Source organism: Pieris brassicae, chromosome 13 (assembly GCF_905147105.1).
Source record: "Pieris brassicae chromosome 13, ilPieBrab1.1, whole genome shotgun sequence".
NCBI classification, from domain to species: domain Eukaryota; kingdom Metazoa; phylum Arthropoda; class Insecta; order Lepidoptera; family Pieridae; genus Pieris; species Pieris brassicae.
Window position 1 is genome coordinate 2,526,786 of NC_059677.1, and position 23,772 is coordinate 2,550,557.

At 31.8% G+C, this 23,772-nt stretch overlaps 3 protein-coding genes across 8 annotated transcripts in view; 2 read left to right on the forward strand and 1 right to left on the reverse strand.

Moving 5' to 3' along the window:
• The first annotated feature begins 14,933 nt into the window (after positions 1–14,933).
• Positions 14,934–16,957, forward strand: LOC123717630 (transport and Golgi organization protein 11). Of its 2 annotated transcripts, none has more exons than XM_045673722.1 (5): positions 14,934–15,021; positions 15,199–15,340; positions 15,560–15,689; positions 16,001–16,265; positions 16,450–16,957. In XM_045673722.1, exons 2-5 carry the CDS (start codon positions 15,269–15,271, stop codon positions 16,655–16,657), a joined length of 675 nt encoding a protein of 224 aa, XP_045529678.1. In that variant the 5' UTR covers positions 14,934–15,021; positions 15,199–15,268; the 3' UTR covers positions 16,658–16,957. The 2 variants fall into 2 exon arrangements, with proteins under 2 accessions (XP_045529678.1, XP_045529675.1); XM_045673719.1 differs by having other exon boundaries at positions 14,975–15,124.
• Positions 16,958–17,085: 128 nt separating this feature from the next.
• Positions 17,086–19,305, reverse strand: LOC123717629 (4'-phosphopantetheine phosphatase). The gene is made up of 5 exons (XM_045673718.1): positions 18,691–19,305; positions 18,276–18,481; positions 18,074–18,204; positions 17,629–17,917; positions 17,086–17,478 (listed from the first exon to the last, which is right to left on the reverse strand). The coding sequence occupies exons 1-5, from the start codon at positions 18,927–18,929 to the stop codon at positions 17,267–17,269; spliced, it is 1,077 nt and encodes a 358-aa protein (XP_045529674.1). The 5' UTR covers positions 18,930–19,305; the 3' UTR covers positions 17,086–17,266.
• A 976-nt stretch (positions 19,306–20,281) lies between these two features.
• Positions 20,282–23,772, forward strand: part of LOC123717624 (protein ECT2) — a 43,376-nt gene continuing 39,885 nt past the window's right edge. For all 5 annotated transcript variants that reach the window (XM_045673708.1, XM_045673709.1, XM_045673710.1 and 2 more), the window contains exons 1-2: positions 20,282–20,541; positions 22,501–22,690. In XM_045673708.1, coding sequence (XP_045529664.1) covers positions 20,466–20,541; positions 22,501–22,690 — 266 coding nt within the window. In that variant the 5' untranslated portion in view covers positions 20,282–20,465. The remainder of the gene's footprint in view (positions 20,542–22,500; positions 22,691–23,772) is intronic.

Sequence of the window (23,772 nt, forward strand, 5' to 3'; positions counted from 1 at the left end):
ACGTGAGATATAATGTTACCAACTTAGCATAATTTTTGACTGGGAATAAGAAATTACATAGAAACCTCGCTTAAATAGCAAATAATACTGATGTAAAATAATATCCTTTTTTATATAACGCAATACTAGTTCTGGCAGTAGTTTTCTTCCTGACTAATATTATCCTTTGTCTACGCTTTTACGATTAAACTAATAATATTTTATTTTATTCACTGAATTATTTATCAGACTTTGTACTTATTATCTGCATTCTGTGACATGAGGTTAAATGTTTCTCTCGATCTAACTAATTTTATAGATAATTCGACCCCGTTAATGAGGAATTTATCTTGATTGAATATATCCCCATGTAAATGCCCAATCATTTCAACATCCTTACCATCCTTTGAAATTTTTTGTCTTTTGTAAAAGCCCTTGTTTGCCTCATTAGTTTCATTCATTTTACCAGCTGTATCCTCGTACCACAAACCACATGTCAAATGTGATTGTTTGGCGGATGATGAATAATTTAATAGAGTTTCTATGAAAGCACGATATGCATAAGTATTATTTGGGGGTGACACAAGTTTTTGGTTTAGGTAAACATCCAATTAGTTAAATAAAGAATGTAACCAATTATTGACTGGTGCCACTACATTAGCTGCATTAACTGCAGAACCGTCTTGATTTTTAATTTGAGCCTTGAGATGGAGTAGTGTATGCGAAAGGTCTATGTAATCATCTCCTGTACCAGGTACTTGGAATTCGATGGGTCCATTATCACTTAATGAAGAAATTGGTTTGTAATGTATCCAGTGTCCATATTCGATACTTGTTTGTGTGGAAGGAAGAGCAAACAGATCCAATTCAGATTTAACGCACTCACATGAATGATTATGAATAAATGACATTATTATTAGTTTGAAAATATATCCTTGGAAATATTAATATTTTTGTTCCTTGTTTTCTTTTTAAGCGCCTTTCACTTTGAGGGGTGAAACTCGAATGAGCTCATTACAATATTTTCGTCTTTTATTAACACCCGATCCAGTCATAAGTTTATCAATTTTGGTATCAACTTTGCGTTTAAGGTTAGAACTAGCCTCTTTCAATCGATTTTTAATGGATTCTTTAATAGGACGACTAGCTACATCTGACAAAAGCCCAATACCGCTGTTAAGTGCTTCTTTTCCAATCACCTTAGCACCACTAGTGAGTAAAGGTAGCACACTTCGAAATAACCCCCCAAGAAAACTTCCGATACCATGACCACGTTGATGTAAGGCTCCTTTGTAGATTACATTTATACCAGACCCAGCTTGTTGCGAATATTAATGTTCATAAGGACATATAAAAGTTTCTTGAGGTGTATACATTTTAAAAAGGAAATGTAGATTATATTTTTTTTAAATGAAGTTTCACACACGATGCGGTACCGTATTGAAATGGTACCGCATTTCCCGTGGATGTTCTTATATCTATCTCAATAACATCAAATTCTCTTCTCATTACCGGTAAATAATGTGGTGGTGAAAATATATGCATTTTATTTGAACCATATATGTATTTAGCAGGATCTAAGGGTATAATTCTCAATAGGGGTGTCATGACATCACCAACAATTTGTGGTTCTATAATATCGCAATACACAAATAATTGTGATGGTAACCACAAATGTAGATTAGCAGGGCGTTTACCGATATTATGATTTACTAAATTGGTATCTGGCTCAAATCCAAGTTGAAAGCTCAAATTAGGTGATAGAGATAGTGAAATTATTGATGGATTCTTTTCTGCAACAGAGACAAACTTTGACACGGTGTCCTGGCGAAAACTAACTTTCTCTTTCGAATTTAAAGCAATAAGAATATTTTGTATATTATCATAGTTGGTGGCTGGTATATGGGTCTTATACATTAGTGTGGTCTCTTCGTTATTGATGGTAGTTTTTTTACTTATGTATATGATATTTTCATGATCTTGCACGGAGAACATAGTAGAGGGATATTGAAACTCAACTATACCTACCATCCATTCTCCTTTTAATGTAATGGCTTTAGGTAGTTTTGTAGAAAAATTTGATGTCATATTTCCCGGGAAATATTGTGTGGAACTATTGCTGAGTAAAGTTAAATAGAAACTTTCCTTCATTGTAGATTTTTAATATTCGACAGTAAGACCCAAGAATTAAATTTGTTAGGATATCCTTTCCATTTAACTAATACTTCCTTTCTAATACCGCTTTTACGTGATCTGATGATTTTATCAATTTTATATTCGGAAGTGGGGGAAAAAGTTATTTTTTTGTAGTTCTTTCTCATAAAAAGTTCCTGTTATTGATTCATTTTCTAAATCGTTTAAAGTGTATACAACCCAAGGGGAATGATCTATGATGGAAGTAATGATAAAAATTTCATTACTCCAATTACTTTCATAACCTTTTTGAAATACATGTTTGTATTTTGTAATTCTTACATAGTCACCAATGTTAAACTTAGGTACTTTGTTTAAACTTGAAATATAAGTATTTTCATTATAATATAAATTCCGCCAAACTTCCATAATGTTTTCCATTTTAACATCACATGGTCTCATCTTGATACTAGATTGCACACTGTGATTATAAGAACTAACCAAATCTTGTAAAATATCTGTATAGCGATAAGTATTCTTATGTGTAAAATAACGCCACATTTTCATTTTCAATGTTCTCTGAAATCGTTATACTATACTTGCCTTTATATCTGGATTATTTGTAGTGTAATAATTTATATTTTTACGTTTTAAATAAGTTTGGACATCCTTAGATACAAACTCCGTACCCTTATCTGATTGAATATGTCTAGGAACAGTTTTAGCTTCATCAATGATGCTAGTAAAACACGTTTTTATTGGGCATGAATCCTTCTTTTTCATGGCTCTAACATAAGCATACTTACTAAAGGCGTCAATAACACACAAAATATATTTATATCCATCATTATATTGTATGTAAGTTCTTAAATCAGCTTGCCACAATTCATTAATATTTGATAAAATATATTTATTACGCGGGAATTTTTTTATAACCGGTTTATGTAATGTATATGTTTCTTGAGACTGCAACCATTTCGAAACTTTTTGAGATTTTTCCATTCATTGCCTTTGTTAACTTATTGACACTGCTGTAACCGGCTGGATGTGATATATCATAATAGATGCGATGTAACTCTAATACGGGGTCCATTTCTCCCAATCACTTTGTTTCTCAATTTGTTGATGTGTTTAGATTGTGTTGGAGTTGAAGAAACCTCAGTTGGTGATTCTTGAATCAATGTTTTATCTTTACTATTAAGGTCAGATATATATTTGATTCTTTTCAGATTACCAATGTATGTTAGCGGTGTATTTATATCATTTAAAAACTTGGCGAATATTTCCCAACCGATTGGATCGGATCTCTTCGAGGGTCGTAAGATGTCATTCACTAAATCTATAATATTACTCCCTGGTATCTCTTGTCCACTAATGAAAACTGTTCCAATTTTATTCCATTGCAATTGATCTGTTTTATTTACTATTGTATCCATCAATAATTCACCCCTCCTCATATAAGTTTTAGGAATTAATTTTAATATTTCTTTTGGTTGTAACCCATATGCGATGTCTTCACCCGTTGGGGGTTGTTTAACATTTTGCATTTTTTCATTTTCACTAGTAGTTATATTATTGATGTTACGGTTTTCGTTAGTATTATCATTTATTACCTTTTCAGTTATTGTTATTTCTTGAGGTTGACGTTCTTCCATGGAGTAATGTAAGTATCTTTGTAAAATTTGTAGATAAAGCGCCCATTTTTCGCGATCATCCAATTTACTTGATATAATTTTTTCCATTTCTAAATCCAATCTACTTTGCGGTGTTGCTTTATTTTCATTCTGATGTTTCAGTTTATCAATAAAGTCTTGCTCAACAAGAAGCATTTTTTTGTGTTCATTGTGATTTATTAAAACAACTTACAAGGGTGCTTAGAATTGTACCCAAAATTATTGGAAGAAAGGACCCTCCTTTTTGTATTAATATATTTTTCCTGTATCCAAAACTTTTTCCTTTACTGATCAGATTACGTAAGAGATTTTTAACTTTTTTTAATTTTGTTTTTGTATTCTCTTTTAAAGGTACTTTTCCTTGTAAAACATTGTGAATACTTTCACATAGACAGTTAATTTCTTGATTATTACAAGACTTCAATAATATCCTACGATGTTTGGGTTTTAATTTATGTAAAGCTGATAACAATTCCTTATGCGTTGTTATTCGTTGATACATGACTCATTACTGACTTAGAGTGGCTGTTTACAAAGATACTTATACCTTTTCATAGGAACATATATTGTACAAAAATTACTAGAATCAAATATTTTAGATTTTATGCGGCGAGCATCATCAGTGTTTTGTTTCAAATCAATCATTAAATAACCATGAGCTTCTTTAGTAGCATCGGTATATGAATCTTCAATAAACTTGGTATCTTCCGGGGAAACTTGTCTAGCTAGAAATCGTATTTGTGTTTTGTCACGGGGATTTTTAAAATAAATAATATAACTTGAATTAAGTGAAATGTCGCGCTGTCCTCTTCCTTGATGAAATAAGTTTTGTGCTATGTAAAAAACACTCAAATTTCTATGGTGACTACCTTTTGTAAATATATCAACAACTCGATCATCAGATTCCCTCATTAAGTCATCTATTATAATCAAATGTGGATTTTTACCATCAAACATATGCAATTCCGGTAGTCCTTGGTGGTAATTTACTCCGGGTATATTATATAGCGGCTGCATTTCATCATAACACCATGTTATTTCTAAAAAAAACTCATTACATATACTACTTTTATGCTCAATGAAATTTACAACAAAGTTAGATTTTCCACACCCACTAGGTCCTGCTACGATGGCAGCAAAGGGATGAATAAAATGAATCATTATTTTTTGACTTCTGTCTTCTTCAGGGAAAGGAATAAAACTAAGTTGATATTTTAAAAACAATTTATTTATATGAAATATACAAAAAATGTAAGTGTTATATCACAATATTAATGTACACGTTTATACATTATACATGTACAAAACAAATTTATTTTACATAAAAATTTACAATTTGTTATATTTACAATAATGATTAACTTAATTACATACTATTGATTTGATAATGACCTATAGGTAACGTATCGATTTTGTTTCGTAAAATGTACCGCTTAGTGTCATTAAAAGATAAACACACCTTATTTATTTCCTGTGTAAAAATTGTATGTTTTAATGATCTAAACCGATACATTTTACAATGCTGTACGTTTTTATTAAACAAACACGACTTATAATTATCCAACGTTATTTTTTTAGTGACACATTTGTTAACACCCTTCGCCTTAGTAATAATATTATCATCTACCTGTAATGCATACATTTTTGATCGCAAACCCACAAATTCTGTAAAGATTTTACCACAATTTTCATCTTTAAAATAACCTATTTTTTTCTTATTTACTTGAGGAAAATTAAAAACATTGTTTGGATCATAATCTGATGTATCGAAATGTGTACAAATGTCTGGCTTTATATCATTATAAAAGTTACTAGTAAATATTTGATAAATGAGACTGTCAGTATCTGTATACAGTAGTTTCAGATTTGAAGTAAATTTCTCTTTCATGTAATTATAGTGGAAATCATACATCAGCGTTTTAGATATATCTAATATACAAAATCCGAGATAAATAGGTTTATTAAAAATTAATTTCATTTTTGTTTAATTGAATTGCAACAAGACTTTCAGAAAATATTGAAACACTCTGAAAATGTGGTTTAGCAATTAGATCCCCAGCTCCCAATACTCTGCCCCTATTTTCCCAGTGGGTTAACAGTTTAACGTTAACTCGTTTCTCAATATTTTCCATAATCTTACCAAAAACAGCGTTGTTCATGAATTTATAGAAATCTTTCTCAAAATCGGAATTAGCTCGAGTTCTTAATTGTGTATTAAGGCCTATATATTTCTTTAACCATGGACTCTGCTTAAATTTTAATATTCTATAAACTTTTAATAATTTTAAACCTATTTTCAAACATTGAATTAAATTTCGATAGTGAATAATATATTTGGATTTAGTTTTAAAGTTTGGAATCAATCTAATTTCCTTAGCGTCCCCAACTGGTATATTTTCTGGACAAAGAGGTAAATCTGAATGTTTATCATGTAAATCCACCAGATACTCCAGATCTACTTCTAAGATAAAACCTATATCCGATGAACAACTAACATTAAAATCTGTATCAACACTAACCCACTCAAAACCACCTGTAGGTAGATATTGTGACAACCAACCATATAGATTATTGGCATCGAAATACATTAAGAATGACTCTTTATCTTTCGCATTATAGTCAGACATGTAAACATTATTTGCTTTTGCATAGCGAGTGCTACATTGCGAAACACCACCACGAATTCCTGAGTTAATAAAAGCAATCATATCTATATCAGAAAGGAATTCAATTTCTGTTTTTAGTATGTTTTAACATAGCATCCCAACTTAATCCAGGTGCTGTATAGTAATGAGCCGGGTCTAAATCGTACGTTTTAATGCAAACACACCTAAAATTTTCAAAAATATCTGCTAACAATAAAACATTAGTTTTTAAATAAAGATTTGAATAATCCAACATATTTTTACAATTGAAATGATTCCAAACATCTTTGGCATGGTTGTAATCTTCATTAGAAATAATGGAATCTATAAGAGTACTGTAAAAGTGTGGAAGATCTGGAAGTTGATTGTAGTTTAAAGTATCAAAATCTTTAATGAATTCATATGGAAATACACCTTTTTTAGTCAGCCGTTTAAAGTCTTCTGAATTGGGAAAGCATTTTGATAATTCATTAAAATTAGTCTTTGTTAAATTTTTTGCTAAAGTATCTAAGCTGCTGGGTAAAAATTTTAGGGAATCCACAAAACGTAAAGTTACATTACTGTTATTGATTTTAAGAACCTTTGAAAATGATATGTATTTTTCTTTATTTTGTGGGAGAACTTCTACCTGACCTTCATCAAAGTTTAAGGCATGTACTATAAAATGTGCATCATAATGACTTAAATTGTGCAAGAAGACTGGTATAGTGTAAGGTACTCTAAATTTTTCTGAACAAACTTTATGTATGACCCCAACAAATTCCCCAGTAAACCAATCTTAGTAAATCATTGAATTCCCACACAAAATTTTATCACAAATATAACAATGATTAGATTTGCTAAGTATATCTTGCTGTATTGGTAATATTTTATTAGCAACTTTTTGGAAACCGTTTTTTTTAACAATTGTTGTCAAATTATCTTTCAGTGTTTTCATAAATTTTAAAGCACAGTTTTCACCAGTATATGTTACATATTTAGACAATTTATCATCGTATGAGCATTTAATGTAGTATCCAAAACTATACACATTATGTTTTTGTACATTTATTGTATGTGATTTTGAAGGATCGTTTGAACATGATGCTAAGGGACTTAAAAAAGCCTCCAAATCCGCATATATAACAAAAGGTAACATCAATTTACGTTGAAATTTATCAAAACTTAATTTACATTCAGAAACAATATCACCCCACCAATTTCTTTTATTTTTATCTAAGCTTGGTATTTGTGTACAAATATGCCTGCAATATTTTATTTGATGGTTATTTAAACGTTCAGATGTTGAAAAATATTGTAAACAAAAGTCACATAGATATATAGCTTCCTTGGATTTCGAAACTTGACTACTTTTAATCGTGACATATTTTTTATATAACAATAATGACCGATTTTACCCTGTGTCAAATATAGTAAATTTATATGAGTCTGCATTTTATTCTTTGTAAAATACAATGGCCCAACAATACAATGTTTTTTTCTTTGTTCATTATATTCTAACCCAAAAACATTAATGCTTATATTATTAAGACTTTCAATTTTGTGTATATCGTTTAATTTAACTGGAAATTTAATATTACCGAACTTTAATTTATGACTGAATTTGGTGTATGATGATACTCTATCCGAATTCTTATGAATTGGAAATAAAGCAGATAACAGTGCCCACTTAAAACATGCGTCATCAGTGTTTTTAACATTGATCACAGCTTTTTTTATTTTTATATCATGTGGTAACTCCATAAAGGATTTTCCTCTTAAAGGGTCAAATTGATTTAAGTTCATATCCAAATGTAAAATTTTTTTCAGACTCCACCCACTATCCTTTCTCTCGAATGAATTTATATAGTTTATTAGAGATTTCGTGAGAGTTGTATAAAATATATTTAAATCATCACCAATACAAACAATAAAATTCATTGATTGGAAATCAAAAGTGTTGTTAATGTTTTTTGTCTCCTGAACAAAGTCACCATATAAAATGAAATTTATTTTTAAAATTGTATGATCTTCTATAGATTTATTTATTATTGTAAATATTGTATCTTTGACTGATGCAAGAAATAACTCTGGTGTCTCAAACTGTAAATCATTTTGATTTTCTGAAGTTACTCTATAGGTTATTATTCTATTACCGAACGCAGTCTCAATTATCTTAACATTGGGTTTTATTGAGTATTTTATTTACATTATTTTTATGTGCATTGCTCCTTAGATGATTAGCGAAATATTTTTTGGAAACATTTCTATTACAAATACAGCAAAATTTCATGTTAAAATTATTACCTTCATTCAATGTTGATTGCTCTTGTGAAGACTGTGAAAGATGCATGTTCGATCCAGATTTTATTCTTTTGATGTCAGCAGAGTTAATATCAACAGCTGCTTTTGGTTCCACGACCCATTTGATCAACCCTATCGAATACAAATTTTATTATATTTAACTGTTAGAAATGCGAATAGAGAAATCAAAATATATATATATATATATATATATATGATTATTAAATATACTCAGTTTCCCATCGAATTCATCACATAGCACCATCATTCGTTGATCATAAAATGGGTGATTTAAATCATTTCTTTCTATTTCATCACAAACATTGAAAAGTTCAATTGTATCAATGGAAAAGCTTTCAAATTCATGATCCATTTCATCAAAAAAAACACTAACACATTCTTGAGACATTGTATATATGTATTCGTTTCACAACTGTTTTTTGTCTCACACTTTTAACCTTAATGCGCAAAGGTCTTCAACAAAAAGCACAATGATTGACTTTGTACAATGTAACATAGTATTTATACTAGTGGAAAACTGAAACATTATTTAATTATATAAACATATGGTATTAAAATCTGAAGCATGAAGAAACTAAATAAAACTAATTTTTAAAACTGTAACGTTTTACACTATCTTCCTCGGATATCCCCTTTGTTATGTTGTATACAATATCCTTTATCTGAACATCAATGTTGGAATCGTTTTTCATGTAATATTTAACGCGAATATCTGCATTTTTCCAATGTTGTGCCACTGGGATTTCTTTCAACTTTTTTAAACTATATAATTCTATTTTCACAAGTTTGTCAGCGTCCATTCCATCATCTTTATCAGTCGATATATATGATATGCTTACCTTTACCTCCTACCCTGCACGGCCAACACTTGAAGAAAGTTAAGTTTTTTTCTTCTTCCGGTCAGGTTCTTGAAGAAAAAAGTCATCTAAACGATTGGTCTTCTTATTTTTATTTTCTGTTATGTTTAAAACCTCTTCTTCATCATCAGATAAATTATAATAATTATATGGTCTAAAACATTTTTTCCACATCTTTCAGGTTGTATGAAGACTGAAATATAACATAAACAAATCAAAATGCGTTTCAAAAAATAAATAGGAATTATTAAAGAATTTACTGAAACCAAATTTAAAAAATATAAATAACTTACCTCCATTGTTGTTTATTATTTCAAACTTTCAACCACTTCACTTTTGTCGAACTTAGAGCACAATACTAAATCTTTCTACAAGTATCGGGTTATATAGACTGGTAATGGATATCATTATCTAGTTACGATATTCAACTCGACTGCATGTTTGAATAAGTATCCATACCTATCAGTAAAATGTGGATAATAAATACAAAGGGCACTCTAAATACCCTTTGCAATCTTAATAGTCATTGCATTTTTAAAATATTTTTGAAATAGATAAGAACAGAAAAGTGTGTATCTAGTAGTTTAGCAACCACATATACGTATAATTATTATAATATTAAGAACAATAAAATATATTTACGAATATGAAAATATAAACGAATAACCTTATCAGGTTTTTATTAACCTTCATTACTTTTGAAGTATATTTTAGGACAGGTTCCTAAACGATGTATTATAGGTTTTGTGAATAATACAGCATTCAACGGTAGTTATGCTAAAAATCCTTTCAACTTTGAAAATTTTGGTATTTGCTCATTTAGCCTATATATAGATGGTCAACAGATACCTTCAAAAGCGTTACAACCATCATTTCCAAACGATGTATTTACTAGCGCATACCAAACCCTGTACTCAGGCACCGGTATACATTTTCTTAACGAAGGTAATGGAATACCGAGGGAGCAATATTCAAATGGGTACTGTTTACTAGCTTTTGATTTGACCTGACTTGTCGGCTAACTCTAATGTGCATTGGAATCTTGTCCGCCATGGTAGTGTAAGAATGGAAGTAAGATTCGAGAGCGCATTGCCTGAAACAATTAACTGTGTAGTTTACGCAGAGTTTTCAAATATTATAGAAATAGATAAGAACAGAAATGTATGTGTGGATTATAGTAGTTAAGCAATCACTTATGTAATTATTATGATATTAAGAATAATAAAATATAATGTAATCGAATATGACATGGTTTTTATTTACCTTCATTACTTTTTTTTACTAAGAGACTCATTACTTATGTTGAGATCATATTATGTGTGTTTAAATACTAATTGATAGTAATAAATGTAGTCAGTAAAAGAGTGAAAGAGTAGGGGAGTAAACGCGTATTAAAGTATGAACACGCTAGAAGTGCAAATGAGTCTTCGTAGAATACATCCCAGCCTCCAGAGCAACGTATATCCTTCAAATCGATTGCCGATGTATGCTCAGGTGCCAGCACTTATCATATGCAATCTTGACCCTGGATTCACAGCCGGGGTCTCATTGGGTGGCGTATTCATATAAACGTTGAAAGAGTTGGGGAATACTTTGATTCGTTTGGACGTAAACCTATTGAAGCAATAGAAGGATTTTTAAGGAGGAATTGTTGCATGTGTGTTGTGTGTGTGTTTTTTTTTTAGGTTTGGCCAACCATGATTTTTACGTTTTTGGGGAACTTTGAAGTGAGGCAGTCGCCGGGAATCCCTACTACTAAAAATTCTGGTGTTTTACGAACGCGGTCAGATCTACCAAGTGTTGGCTCCGGCTGTGGTGATGATGGTAACTCGGTCGCTAGCTCTCTGCTATTTTCAAGTACCACAAGTCCCGTTTCATTAGATGAAGGAATCTCCAAGTTTTGGTCTTCTGTTTCTGGGAGTGGTTCTGCAACGTTATCATAATCAGGAGTATGTTCATTATCTATTCGCAGATCTACCCCTTCTGAACCCAATGATGCTTGAATTCTCGGCCATCTGGGAACCGAATGTATGAAAAGTCAGGATTGCTGTGTATCAATTCAACGTAAAAATTCTTGTACTTCCGACGGAAAGAAATGCTGTTCCGCGATCTGAATGGACGTAAGAAGGCATGCCGAATATCATAAACAAGTTGTTAAGCTGTTTAATTACTGTTTTCGAGCTTACGTCTGAGCATGGGAAAGCAAATGAGAAACGTGAAAATTCGTCAATCACGGTAAGTATGAATTTATTATTATTGTTTGTTGGAACTGGTCGTTTAAAATCTATGCTAAGGCGTTCAAAAGCAGCCGTCGCTTTTACATGTTTCCTCTGGTCACCAAAGGTATTTCGGAAGAATCTAGGTTTTACTTCAGAGCAGGTTCTACAAGATTGTGTCATTGTTCTGACTTCTTCAATGGAATAGGGAAGGTTTTTAAAGCGAACCCAGTCAAAACATTCTCGTTACCCCTGGATGACAAAGAGCCTCGTTCAGCGAGAAAAGTTTTGCAGTACGTGGTTCTACAGTGGCACAAACTCGGGATAGTGCATGAGCAGCATAGTTCTCTTTCCCTGGTCTGTATATAATATTGTATTTGAAAACAGCAAGTTCCAGTCACCATCTTTGAATCTTTTTATTCTTTATTTTACTTGAATGTTTCATATTGTTACGAGCTAGGGGATCGGATAGAAAATGCCGTGGATTTATTCAAGGGTTTATTTCTTGGTAAATCAATGAGGAATTTATGGGCACAAATTAATTGCAGAGATTCACTAATAACACACAAAAACACAGTCACTAATTACTTCACTTATGCACACTTCACACAGTACTTTATCACTTGTATTCACTTTATCGCTTCGGTGTTTCTCTCTTGTTATCGCATTCAAAACTAAAGGCGACTAGTCGCGTTTCGGCTCGCTTATATATCCCTGGGTATAGTTCTAAACAATATTCGAGAACTTTCTAGGCGGGCTTGCTACTGAGTAGCGATTGCACAATTCTAGAACGTCCGCACTCTTTGTCTCTTTCGCACGTTGCTCCGTCCTAGTCGTACGGCGTTCTAGAGTGCTCGTCTAGTTTCGAGAAAGTTCTGATCTTCTCTCTCTCTCTCTCTTGTATCATTTCGTCCTTGTCTCACACCTAGAAAGTTCGGTCTAGAATATTCCTTCATCAAAGGGGTATAACTAGGCCTGAAAACGGGTCTCCTGAAAACTGCACCACTCGACTACACATGTTCTGAAACTGACTGAAAAAATGTTTCAGCTTCCTGAAAACTAGGGTAACATTATGAAAATTACAATTTTCTAATATGTGATTGACCCTCTCCTGAAACGGTCAGAAATCATATTACAGCCTGCTGAAAAGTTCTCTAACTAGTGGAAAAAATCTAGAAACATGCAGTCGACCCGTCTTCGTAACAATATCAAACATAAAAGAAACCGAGCGTTGGTCAGTTACTAACTTAAAGTATCTACAATAAGGAAATGTCTCCATTTCTTCAATGATTCCACAATGGCGTATGTTTCTTTTTCAATGGTAGAATGGTTTTGTTAGCTTGAATTTAATTTTCTTGAGAAAAACGCCACTGGTCTAGAATTTTGCGTAAGTATTTCTGCAATAGAATGATCGGAAGCGTCAGTTTCGACTGTAAAAGGTATATTTACATCAACTGCACGCATAGAAGACTTTGCGATATCATTTTCAAGCCTTCGAAACATTTAATTATTCGCTTATGAGCGGAAAATTTGTTGTATTAGCAAGTGAGTGGATCCGTTCATAAAAGTTTGAAATCCACTTAGAATAATGTGCGAACATGCCGAGTGTCCTTCTTAAGGTCGGTACATCGCTTGGTGGAAGTAAATTAATCAGTGGCTTAAGTCGCTCAAGTTTTGAATATTATAGCCTAGTATATTAATTGACTCTTGAGAAAATTTACATTTTTGTATACTCAGTGTTAAACCGTATTTCTTTGCGGCATTCATAAAACTTTTAAAGTTACGATCGTGTTCTTCAATGCTTCGGTTACGTTATATACTTGAAGTGGATGTTTTGGCCCACCGAAAGAGAACTCTAGCGATGAATGTTCTTCGAGGATTTCATGGCCGATAATAATGTCAGCACAAATATTTTTCACGTTAAGAAGATTCACATTATCATATTTATGATTTCCGATTTTCAGGGTTTGCAAAGTTTGACCTTCAACTTGTAAAGTATGATTAAGAGAGGCTATAGAAATATGATTGCAGGTTTTCATTTTTAACCCGCATAGTCTTGCAAAGCTGTCATTTATAAAACTGATGGAGCTGCCGGTGTCGAGAGGTGCTTCTGCTCTTATTCCTCGAATATAAGCAGGTACAGTACAGCTTTACGCAGTGAAGAAGGTGACGCTGCTGTGATACAAGCGGAAAGATCTTCAGTACCTACCACAGAGTTTGTAGGTTTTGAAGAGCTTCTGCACACAGTGGCAAAGTGCCCCTTCTTGTTGCAGAGCTGAAAAGTCTTTTCAAATGCAGGACAGTTCTTACGATGTATTGTCCCCCACAAAAGAAACATTTTTGTCTTCGAGGATTATTAACAGAAGAGCAGGGCTCGTTGTGCACAGTTTGTGATGTTAGTGCTTTTGGGGCAACAGCATTTAAAGATACAGTATTGAAGCTTTGAGAGTTGATTTCTGCCGTTTCGTTTTAGATTTTTTTGTTTTACATACAGTTTTTGCAGTATTGTGATCGCTTCTTCGTAGTTCATGTCCTCGCTTACTTATGTATAGATATTTGGTGATATATGATTAACCAAAAGATGAAACTTTATGCTGTCCCATTCTGGCGGAGGAACCGACTGTGCATCTGTTTCTGGAGCGGTCGGTTTCTGCACGGAAATGAATCTTTCGAAAGTCTTACGCCAATGTATCCAAGCTCTCGTACCAGGTCGATATCAAACCTTTCAGGGCGAAGATATTATCAATGTTGCGTTCTTATCTTATTAAACTGAAATAAGAGAAAACCTTTCGTGAAATAAGGTTTTAATAAGCTAAAATTAACAGTAAAATATGTTTTGGTTACATTTGATACATTGACACAGACACTAACAAAACTGATTTAAAATGTCATCAAGTTATGGCTGATAGTTTCAAGCAAGAAGTTTACATCAGAGCGATCAAAAAACACTGTAGAACATCTAGTGTTTCATCGATATGTAGTGGTTTCTTGGAAGTTGGTCCTAGGGGAAACAGCTATAGGAGTTGACATTACTTGCGCTTGTTATGTCTTGTCATATCTCGCCGACAGTTTACAGCTAGAAAGTGTATTTGAAATATAACGTATTTTTGACGTTACTAAAGCTGTCAAACTATATTTATTTCTATTTTGAATTTTCTAAATTTCATATCATTTCATATACTGTCAAAATTGTGGCCATTGGCCAACAAAGAAGGTAGGTTCCAATTGGTTTTAATTCAGCTTATATGGAATTTATTAATTTAATTCTTAGAAACTAACTCTGAACTCTAAAATCATCATTCGAGATCGAATTATAGGTAATATAGTATTTACATATTAAAAGTAGATCTATTTTTTTTGTTCATAAATGCGTTGATTATTTTATTTCTAGGGTTTTAAATAAATCTGGAACTGGGACAACAGTGTTCAATCATAGATATCCTAAGTGAAAAGTTGTAAAAATGCAGTACACATCAGACGAAGCTTATGCAAGGCTTATAAGTCATAATATGACTGTGCCACACAGAATAAAGGTAATTAAGATACCCTCATATCTTTTACCACCTAATGTCCGTAAAGACACACAAGTATTGTAGTCATTCAAAGTCAAAGAGTGTCAACAAAATAGTAATGTATATGTTGATGTATAAATTAGAACTAAACATTAGTTATAAAACTTTTGTATGTCAGTATGTAGGTTCCTTGTTAATTATTTATGGCGCAGTTAAGATACAATAAAGGTGTATTTTTAGGCAACAGGAGATGTAGTTGATGAGGAGAATACTCCAAATGGAATTATTTCTGGATGGGACTATGCTAATGAAAAATTTGACATGAAGGTTCCTGAGAGGATTCTTGTCATGGGACAAGATCAGCATATTGGTATGACTTTAGCACCCATAATATTCTAGCTTACTATTTATCTATATTGCTTTTTAAACCAAGTACAAATCACTGGGATACATAACATGGATTGGATTCCTGCTTAGGATTGTTTTGATCAAAAGGCACAGTAGGCTTATCTATTGATTTATAAAATAGATAAATATCTATGACAACCTCAAAAATATCTGCCATAGTGACAAAAAATTCACACTCACTACAATTATATACATGTTAATAAAATATCTTTGAAATATTTCTTACTGGGTGTCCTGTGCTTATTAATCACAATCCAAATATACCTATTTCAGGGACAAAAGCACCACCTAGAGAAATTCAGTTGGACAATGCAGTATTACCAACTGACCCTGGAATGATACGAGTGACCACCCCACCACGTGTTATTACACTGGACCAGCACTACTTCCCATCAGCTGATGATTTTCTTCCTGGTTCTGCTAACTCTCCACCAAGAAATGCTAGAGCTGTTCGTTCTCAAGAAGTTGCCCGTCAAATTCTACCCCATTCTGACATTCTTAATGAGTCAACCATGACGGAATCGCGTCTAGTTTTGAGGTAATAAAAGATTTTATATTTCTCCCGAAACCATATTTATGGTTGAACTAATTAATTTGAACATGTCTTTTTTGCATGTTGACATCTCAGAACAAACTCATTTTACTATAATATAGAAATTGTAAAAAAAAATTCTGTCTTAATAACTGACAAGCTATTTAAATATATATTTTCTATTTTTAAGAGATCCAACTCCACCCATAAGTAATGGTGAGGGTTTGTCTGCCGCTGAGGAACTTGTGCATCTTCGCCGTCAAATTGCTAAACTCAATCGTCGTGTTATGTCTATTGAAGCTGAAACACTTCAAAGACAACAAAAGGAAAAAATTGCTTATGCAATAAGTATTGCTTATTTGTTATTTAAAGTGATTGCTTGGCTCAATAGATCCTAAAAAGTTAAGAGTAGAAACATAAGAATAAGATGAAGTATAGAATGTATTGTTGACTTCATGATGGTAAGATGTGTAGCATGGTCATATAGTAGAACTGTATTCCGTAAAAAAATTACTATTTGATGAAGTGTTCATTTAGCTAATAGCTATCCGTGATTGTTAGCTCCTGCAGGTGGTTGTCTAATAAATGGGTATATTGTTGATATTTTAATCACATGAATTTTTAAATGAACTGTTAAGTTTCCTTTAATTATTAATTCAGTCGGGTCATTTTACTTCTTAATAAATCATACTAAATTACTTGTTTTATTATTACTTCAATTTATGAATATAATTATCCTCAAATAACAAAGAAAACATTAAATTTATATAAAAATAGTAATATTAGATGTAAAGATACTTAAGATTCCAAATACATATATAATGTAGGTGTAAAAAAATTGATTACAAGGTAACACTCAATATATTCAAAATATGTCAGTAATGTTAACACATAAGAAATAAAATTAATAATTCTTAAATGTACAATTACATTTTCCTGTTTCAGTTGACAAGATGTAGGTAAATTATTAGTTTTCATTAAATACTGTCGTAAATAACTAATAATATTTATGGCATCATATGTGTAGGTTTATCTTCATATTTAAAAATAACAGAAAAAAGGGGTCCACCAAGCCGTTCTGCAAGCCATGCATTTTTTACGACCGCTAATTTTAATGAGTCTACTGCTAGACAAGCATTCAGATTTGTATGTAGAGCTCTCCCCATTCCTTCTAATACAATTAAATCTACTCCTCTCATTTTCATCTCAGTGGCAAGATCTGCAAAATAAAATTTAGCTTCAGGAACAAACAATACACCAGCACCTCACACATTAGTCCTTAAGTACACCAGTATTTAATATACTTTTCTAATATCTATAATTAAGAATGTTTAAGTTAAATAACTATTTATATAAATCCCAAACATACCTATAGTAATTGTTCTTAAATCGAGACATGGTCCCCTTTGGCCATTGGATCTTACAACTAGATTACCAGAGGCACTGGCCGCAGCGATAATCGGACATATTAGGGATGCACTCTGAATTACACTCTCCAACTCAGAATTTGTAATATCATTTAAAGCAGGCCATTCATTTGCACATAGCATAACTGATGTTCCTCGTAGCAAGAGCCCTCTGACAAATGGTAAAATTCCTAATACAACATCAACACCACTGTTATCTACAAAAACCGCAGCACAATGATGAACTGTATTCTGGAAATTATAAACACATTATTTTAAAGTATACATAAATATAATACAGACATATTCTATTGATGTTATCTATAATCTATTCTGTAATTTATTCTTCATATTGAGGTTTGTAGAATATAAAACAAACTAGTATTAAGGGATTGGTCAGTGGAATACCTGTAATTTATTCAGCCATAGGTCAAATCCATCACACAGCCAGGGACGCTTTTGTATCTTTTCCAGTGCTTCATATAGTCCACTATCTAATATTGATGTTACAGCTTGGGCCCCCCAATCAAACATATTACCTTTTAAGACAAATTGTATACAATAGAATGTTTTGCTTTTATTCAAAGGACTTAAATTAAATTTAACTTACCTGCTAGTACTCCACTACATAGTGCAATCCATTTGTGACTATCATCTAGTATGGCATCTATTTCAGCTAGTCTTGATGCAAGCTGAGCTAGAGCAGTATCATTTTCATACTTTTTCTGCTGTTTCCACAAATCAAAAAATCCTTGAGCTCGAAGACAAGTTTCATTAATATCCAGTAATAAGCGTATAGTTAAGTGTCCGTGAGCTCTGTAAAAAAACAATATATAATTAGATGTGTACATCTAGTATAGTCAGTACAGAAAGATATACTATCAATATGGATCATATGGTGACAATTGTTTTTTTTTTTGGTTAATTCTGAAAAACTTTCAATGCTGTAGGTTTCAATATGTGGTATGGGCATTCCATGCTTCATTGCAACAATATACAAAAAGATGAAGGGAACTAATACTTACAGTGGATTTACTCTTATTTCTTTTAATGCCTCCACATAACATGTTTTAAACTTGAGTGCTCGTATTTCAATTGTGGGATCATCTTTCCGAGTTAAGGCAAAATTTACATACTTGTCTACAAGTTTTTCACATGTATTTAACCAATATTCTCTTGCTTCGTCATCTACTAATAAGTCCAAAGTATCTGGACTATATTTATCTGGCTCGCATAATATGTGCGACAAACCAAAATGTTCCATTACTAAAATATTATGAAGAGTATGTTCAATAGAAAATAATTATGTTAACTGTTCACACATCGCGTTCATTGGTTTTTCTGTTATCCCATTGTTTATCAGTAATGCTAATATTAACAACGCCTTTATCTTATCAATGTGGTTTCTATATGGTTAATAATAAATTGTAAAAATAGAGAACTATAAAAAGTCCATGAACGACTACTTACTAGTAAGTAGTTTAATTTATTATTAAATAACTAGCATTAAATTATCTAAATTAATATCCAGTACGAATCAGTTAATAATATGAAATAATTTTTAATCACATTATTTTCGTTAATATAAACAATGACGTTGTTGACAACATTCTAATAATCGCCTGTTTGCTGTTACTTGTTTTTATTGACTAATGTCTAGTAGCTGTCTGTGTAGCTAACGCTTAATAACCCACTTTATTATATTATGTGCTGTGGTTTATTTATTTAATACGTTGTTGCAAAAAAATAGTACAATTAGAAAAATTAAATAATAACGAGGGCAACGTAACGTACGTAAAATTATGTTACGATGTAATCCTTGTACAGTTAAAATTTTAAGAAATATAGAGAAGGAGTTAAGACAGGGAGTGAATTCCATAGTCTCACCGCAGAGACCCTAAACTCGCCAAGAAAGGAAGGAAAAGGAAATGACGTCCCATGAATTTCAAATTGTTCTTGAGGTAAAAAGGAGTTTTAGGATTTAAGAGGATGGAATATAAGAAATGAAGAGCGTGAGCATCACGATGCTGACAAATAGGAAAATAGCCAATCCACTTATGGAACGCACTGATACGATCTTTCTTTCTTAGACCTTAACTTTCTCTTCGGTTCAAGAATTCTTCTTTTTATACTGGAGGAAGTGCACATAGCACACCATCTTTCTTTCCTCCACAGAAGTAAAGCTTGTTATAAGTAATTAGCACATAAAATTATCACATATCCCGAAAAATGTTTATTATTGTGGAAACCTTGTTTTTTTTTTTCAAATACCAGAATTTTAATAGCTTTAGTTTTAGTTGAATATAAAAAAAAATCGAAATCAAATTAAATTTGTATATAAACAATCTTATTTGGTTTTGTATTACCTACGTTTCATGATATAAGAACTTTAACATACAAATGTAATTATACTTTAATTACCATTTCTTTTCTTCATGCATTCTGTATGTAATTCGTACGACAAAAATATTTATAAATTATACTTATATATTCTATTTCTGAGTTGGGTAATTATTTGGTCGCTTCGTTAGATATTCTATGGTTCAGCTGCCTTGAGTCTGTCCTAAATCGCGATTCTGTCATCTGTGGCTAGTTTTCAGTTTTTTGTGATTTGAGTATTGAGCTTGATATTATTTTTGAAGTTAATAAAATGCTTTCGATTTTAAGAACACTTTTGTTTAGTAAAAACAAGAATTCGGATTTCTCTAACGTGTTGTGACTTACATTTCATGATGTGTAAAACTACTGTGCAACTAAGCATTGAAGAATTGAATTAACGATTTATTTAGTGGTGCGCAAGATGGACGAATTGTGTAAGGGAATGTCACAAACAGGAAGCTCAATTATTGCAACTGACAAAACTCAAGAAAATAATGGTGAAGTTATAATTATATACTTTCAATACTTTTAATTTACAGCTAAATTTTGTTTCCGAAACGACTGTGTTGTTTGTCTGTTTTCAAAGTCATGTTAATACTTACACCTCTTAATATTTGTTTTTAACGATTTAAGCATAGCAATAATTTCATGCCTAAATGAGCTTTTGGCCTCACTTAACTGAGACGAAGTTTACCGTAAAAGAACATAAAATGATCTCAAATCAGTGGTATCACATCTAACCTATTACTGGATAGACACCAGTTGATTTATTATCCTAAACTATATATAACAGATAGCAACGAACTGTTTCCCTCCTTTTTTCTGTGTGGGGTATAATTTACAACATTATAATTCTTATATCAGAAATAGGACCTTTTAGTCATGTAAAATGATGTTTATTACACACAATACAACTTATTCTTAATATTACAACTGTATTATTATTATGTTAGACAATTTCTTCCTTATTTATTAAAACTGTATCATTATTACACTACTAGTCACACCTGGATAAGGGAGAGCTCAAGGGACCTAAATCACTTTTTCTCATATGGAGGATTCTCACTAATATTAATTTCTACCTTGGAGTTCTACCTTACAGATGGGGTCTGTCTCACTTATAGAGGTCTATAAACATATGGCGAATATGACATAATTAGAAACAAAATATGTGTATATATGGGTATTCATATTTATTGAAATAGTAGCTGAACATAAATGATGAAAAAATTGAATTACTATTATAACAACATTTACTTTTAAAAATCTGTTAATTTCTTTTACGATTCTGTTTTTAATTTTTTTGTATATTTTTTAAGTTCAAAAATTGTATCAAATATGGTGTGATCGACCGCTGTATATTCATAAAATGTTAGAGGTGTCTCCAATGCCTTTAAAGCTTTAGTTTAGACATTATGAAGTACATGAATTTTGTTTGCAAAACAAGTCAGTATGCACATTTAACTTTTTGAACAGAATGAGTTCCTTATCCTATAACAAAACAATAAGAGACACACATTTTGTTTGAATTAAATGAGAGTCCCTTAACTTAGATACTTCTCTCAATTAAGTTATTACTGTTTATTTATCACAGTCATAAGGCAATAGTGCTTTAGTTGAACATTATATTTAGACTTAATAGGATCTCTTTAAAAAAGGATTGAATATGTTTTTACTAAGGGACTAAATATAATTTATGTATTTTTTTAATTTATAATGAATATATGTAATTTTTTCATCTTGAATTAATTTATTGATAAACTGTAAAGTTGCATTAATAGTTAATTTTGTTAAGTATGAAATATGATTTTGAATTGTTCAGTAATTTACTGGTTACATCTGACTGATTCTTCACTCACACATGATGCACTTATTTCTGTATATTTCCACCTATTCTCTAGGCCATGTACACACATGACAGTATATATAGCCCCCCATATGTAACGTACATAATTTATATATTAAAAAAAAACAATATAAATATTATTATGAAATAAATAAATAAAATATTTAATGAGAAATTTAAATAATATGTTTTAGGAAGAAATTACTAGGAAATTGTTAACAACACTAACAATAAATGTTCAAAATATAATTAAAAACTGGAATTCAAATTCCAAATAATTTTAATAAGTAATTTCGTATTCCTTGCGCTTAATGCTTGCTGCACCAAGATTTTTGTATTGCGTACCGATTTGGTTTGCTTCAGTCTCAAATCTCCATGGATCTCCATATTAGAAAACACTGGTCTACAAGGATGTAGACTTCCATAACTCTCATACCGCTTTGGATGGGACCAATACAAAGCATGCCCATAACCCATATCCGATAGCTCTCTCTGCTCATCATACACATGCATACTTGTTAAAAATACAGTTCAAGTGGAAAGCCACATTCTGTAGACAATCATGTCACTACATCAAGCACAGGTTTGACTAAAGGAACTTTTTCTCTAGGTTCTATGGCAGTGTATGTCAACGATCCATGTCTGGAGTGCGAACGCGTGCGTGCTGCGTGCGAACGTCTCGGTTCAGTCGTGGCCGTAAGCGCTGGACAAGGACTCCCTACGCTAACGACGCCGGCCTATTTTATCACTTCGCCTTTTGAGGGTGACTTATTCGATGCAGCGCACAAAGCTAAATATAGGTGAGTTTTTTTTTTTACATTTAAGGGGGACTACTTTTACTATTTTGGGAGTGTTTATTACGATAATATAGTTTAGTTATGTTTTGTGAGATAATTCCTAAAAAGGATCTGAGGTCTCTTGCGATAGTCAACGTTAATTTTATTAATTGTCAACCCGAAAGCAACGACTTTCCATACAATGTGTATTACGTATTCGATTCGACCGATGCATGTTTAGACTTTAGAGACATACACTCTCAGAACGCTTAAGTTTTCCGAAATAAATTCTGTTGTATGGTTTAAATAACATATTGTCAGGGCTAGTTGATATAGTTCTTAGGGTAGGAAATTAAACACTCCAATGATGACTTGATTCCTATAATTCGCTTCACTTATTTTACGTAAACTGTATAGTTTCAAACTTGTACAAAGGAATTGCTCGTGCGCCGTTTGTGGTAAATCCCCGAGGTAAGGTATGAAGTTACCCGCAATTAAGTGTATAGATAAGCAATCGTTTAAACATTGCTTTGCTTATGAATATTTGTAATAGTACAATATTAATATATACCGAGGAATCCACTATGCATTAAGTGAAATATTTAAAATATACTGTAATATATTTATCTCCAATTAAAGAATAAATATTGCAAATTCTTTGTATAACTAAATATAACGGTATCTAACCTGGAGATTTGGCCTGAAACATTCTAATCCACACCAACTACTTAACGAAGTATAAAGTTGCTTTAATTAATTTCAGATAAGATTTAGGATAATATTTCGGGATGACACTTATCGCGATCTAAATAGGCTTCTCTTGGAGTCTTACTCTCCAATAGAAGGCATCTCACTTATACATATCTTTTCATATCATACATAGAGGATAGTAACACACCCTAAAAGCCGGTGACGCTCGAGCCTGCTCGTTTTCCTCATGTACCATAAACAAATAGCTAAATCTTGCCTGAGCGTACCCTTTGAAACAAGGTCTTTACAAAAGTAAAAAGCTTCTTTTAACATACGAATAGCATAAATTATCTTCCATAAAATATTTCCGGACTAATTCAGACCATTTTTTTTAAATAATTTATTTATTCAATAAG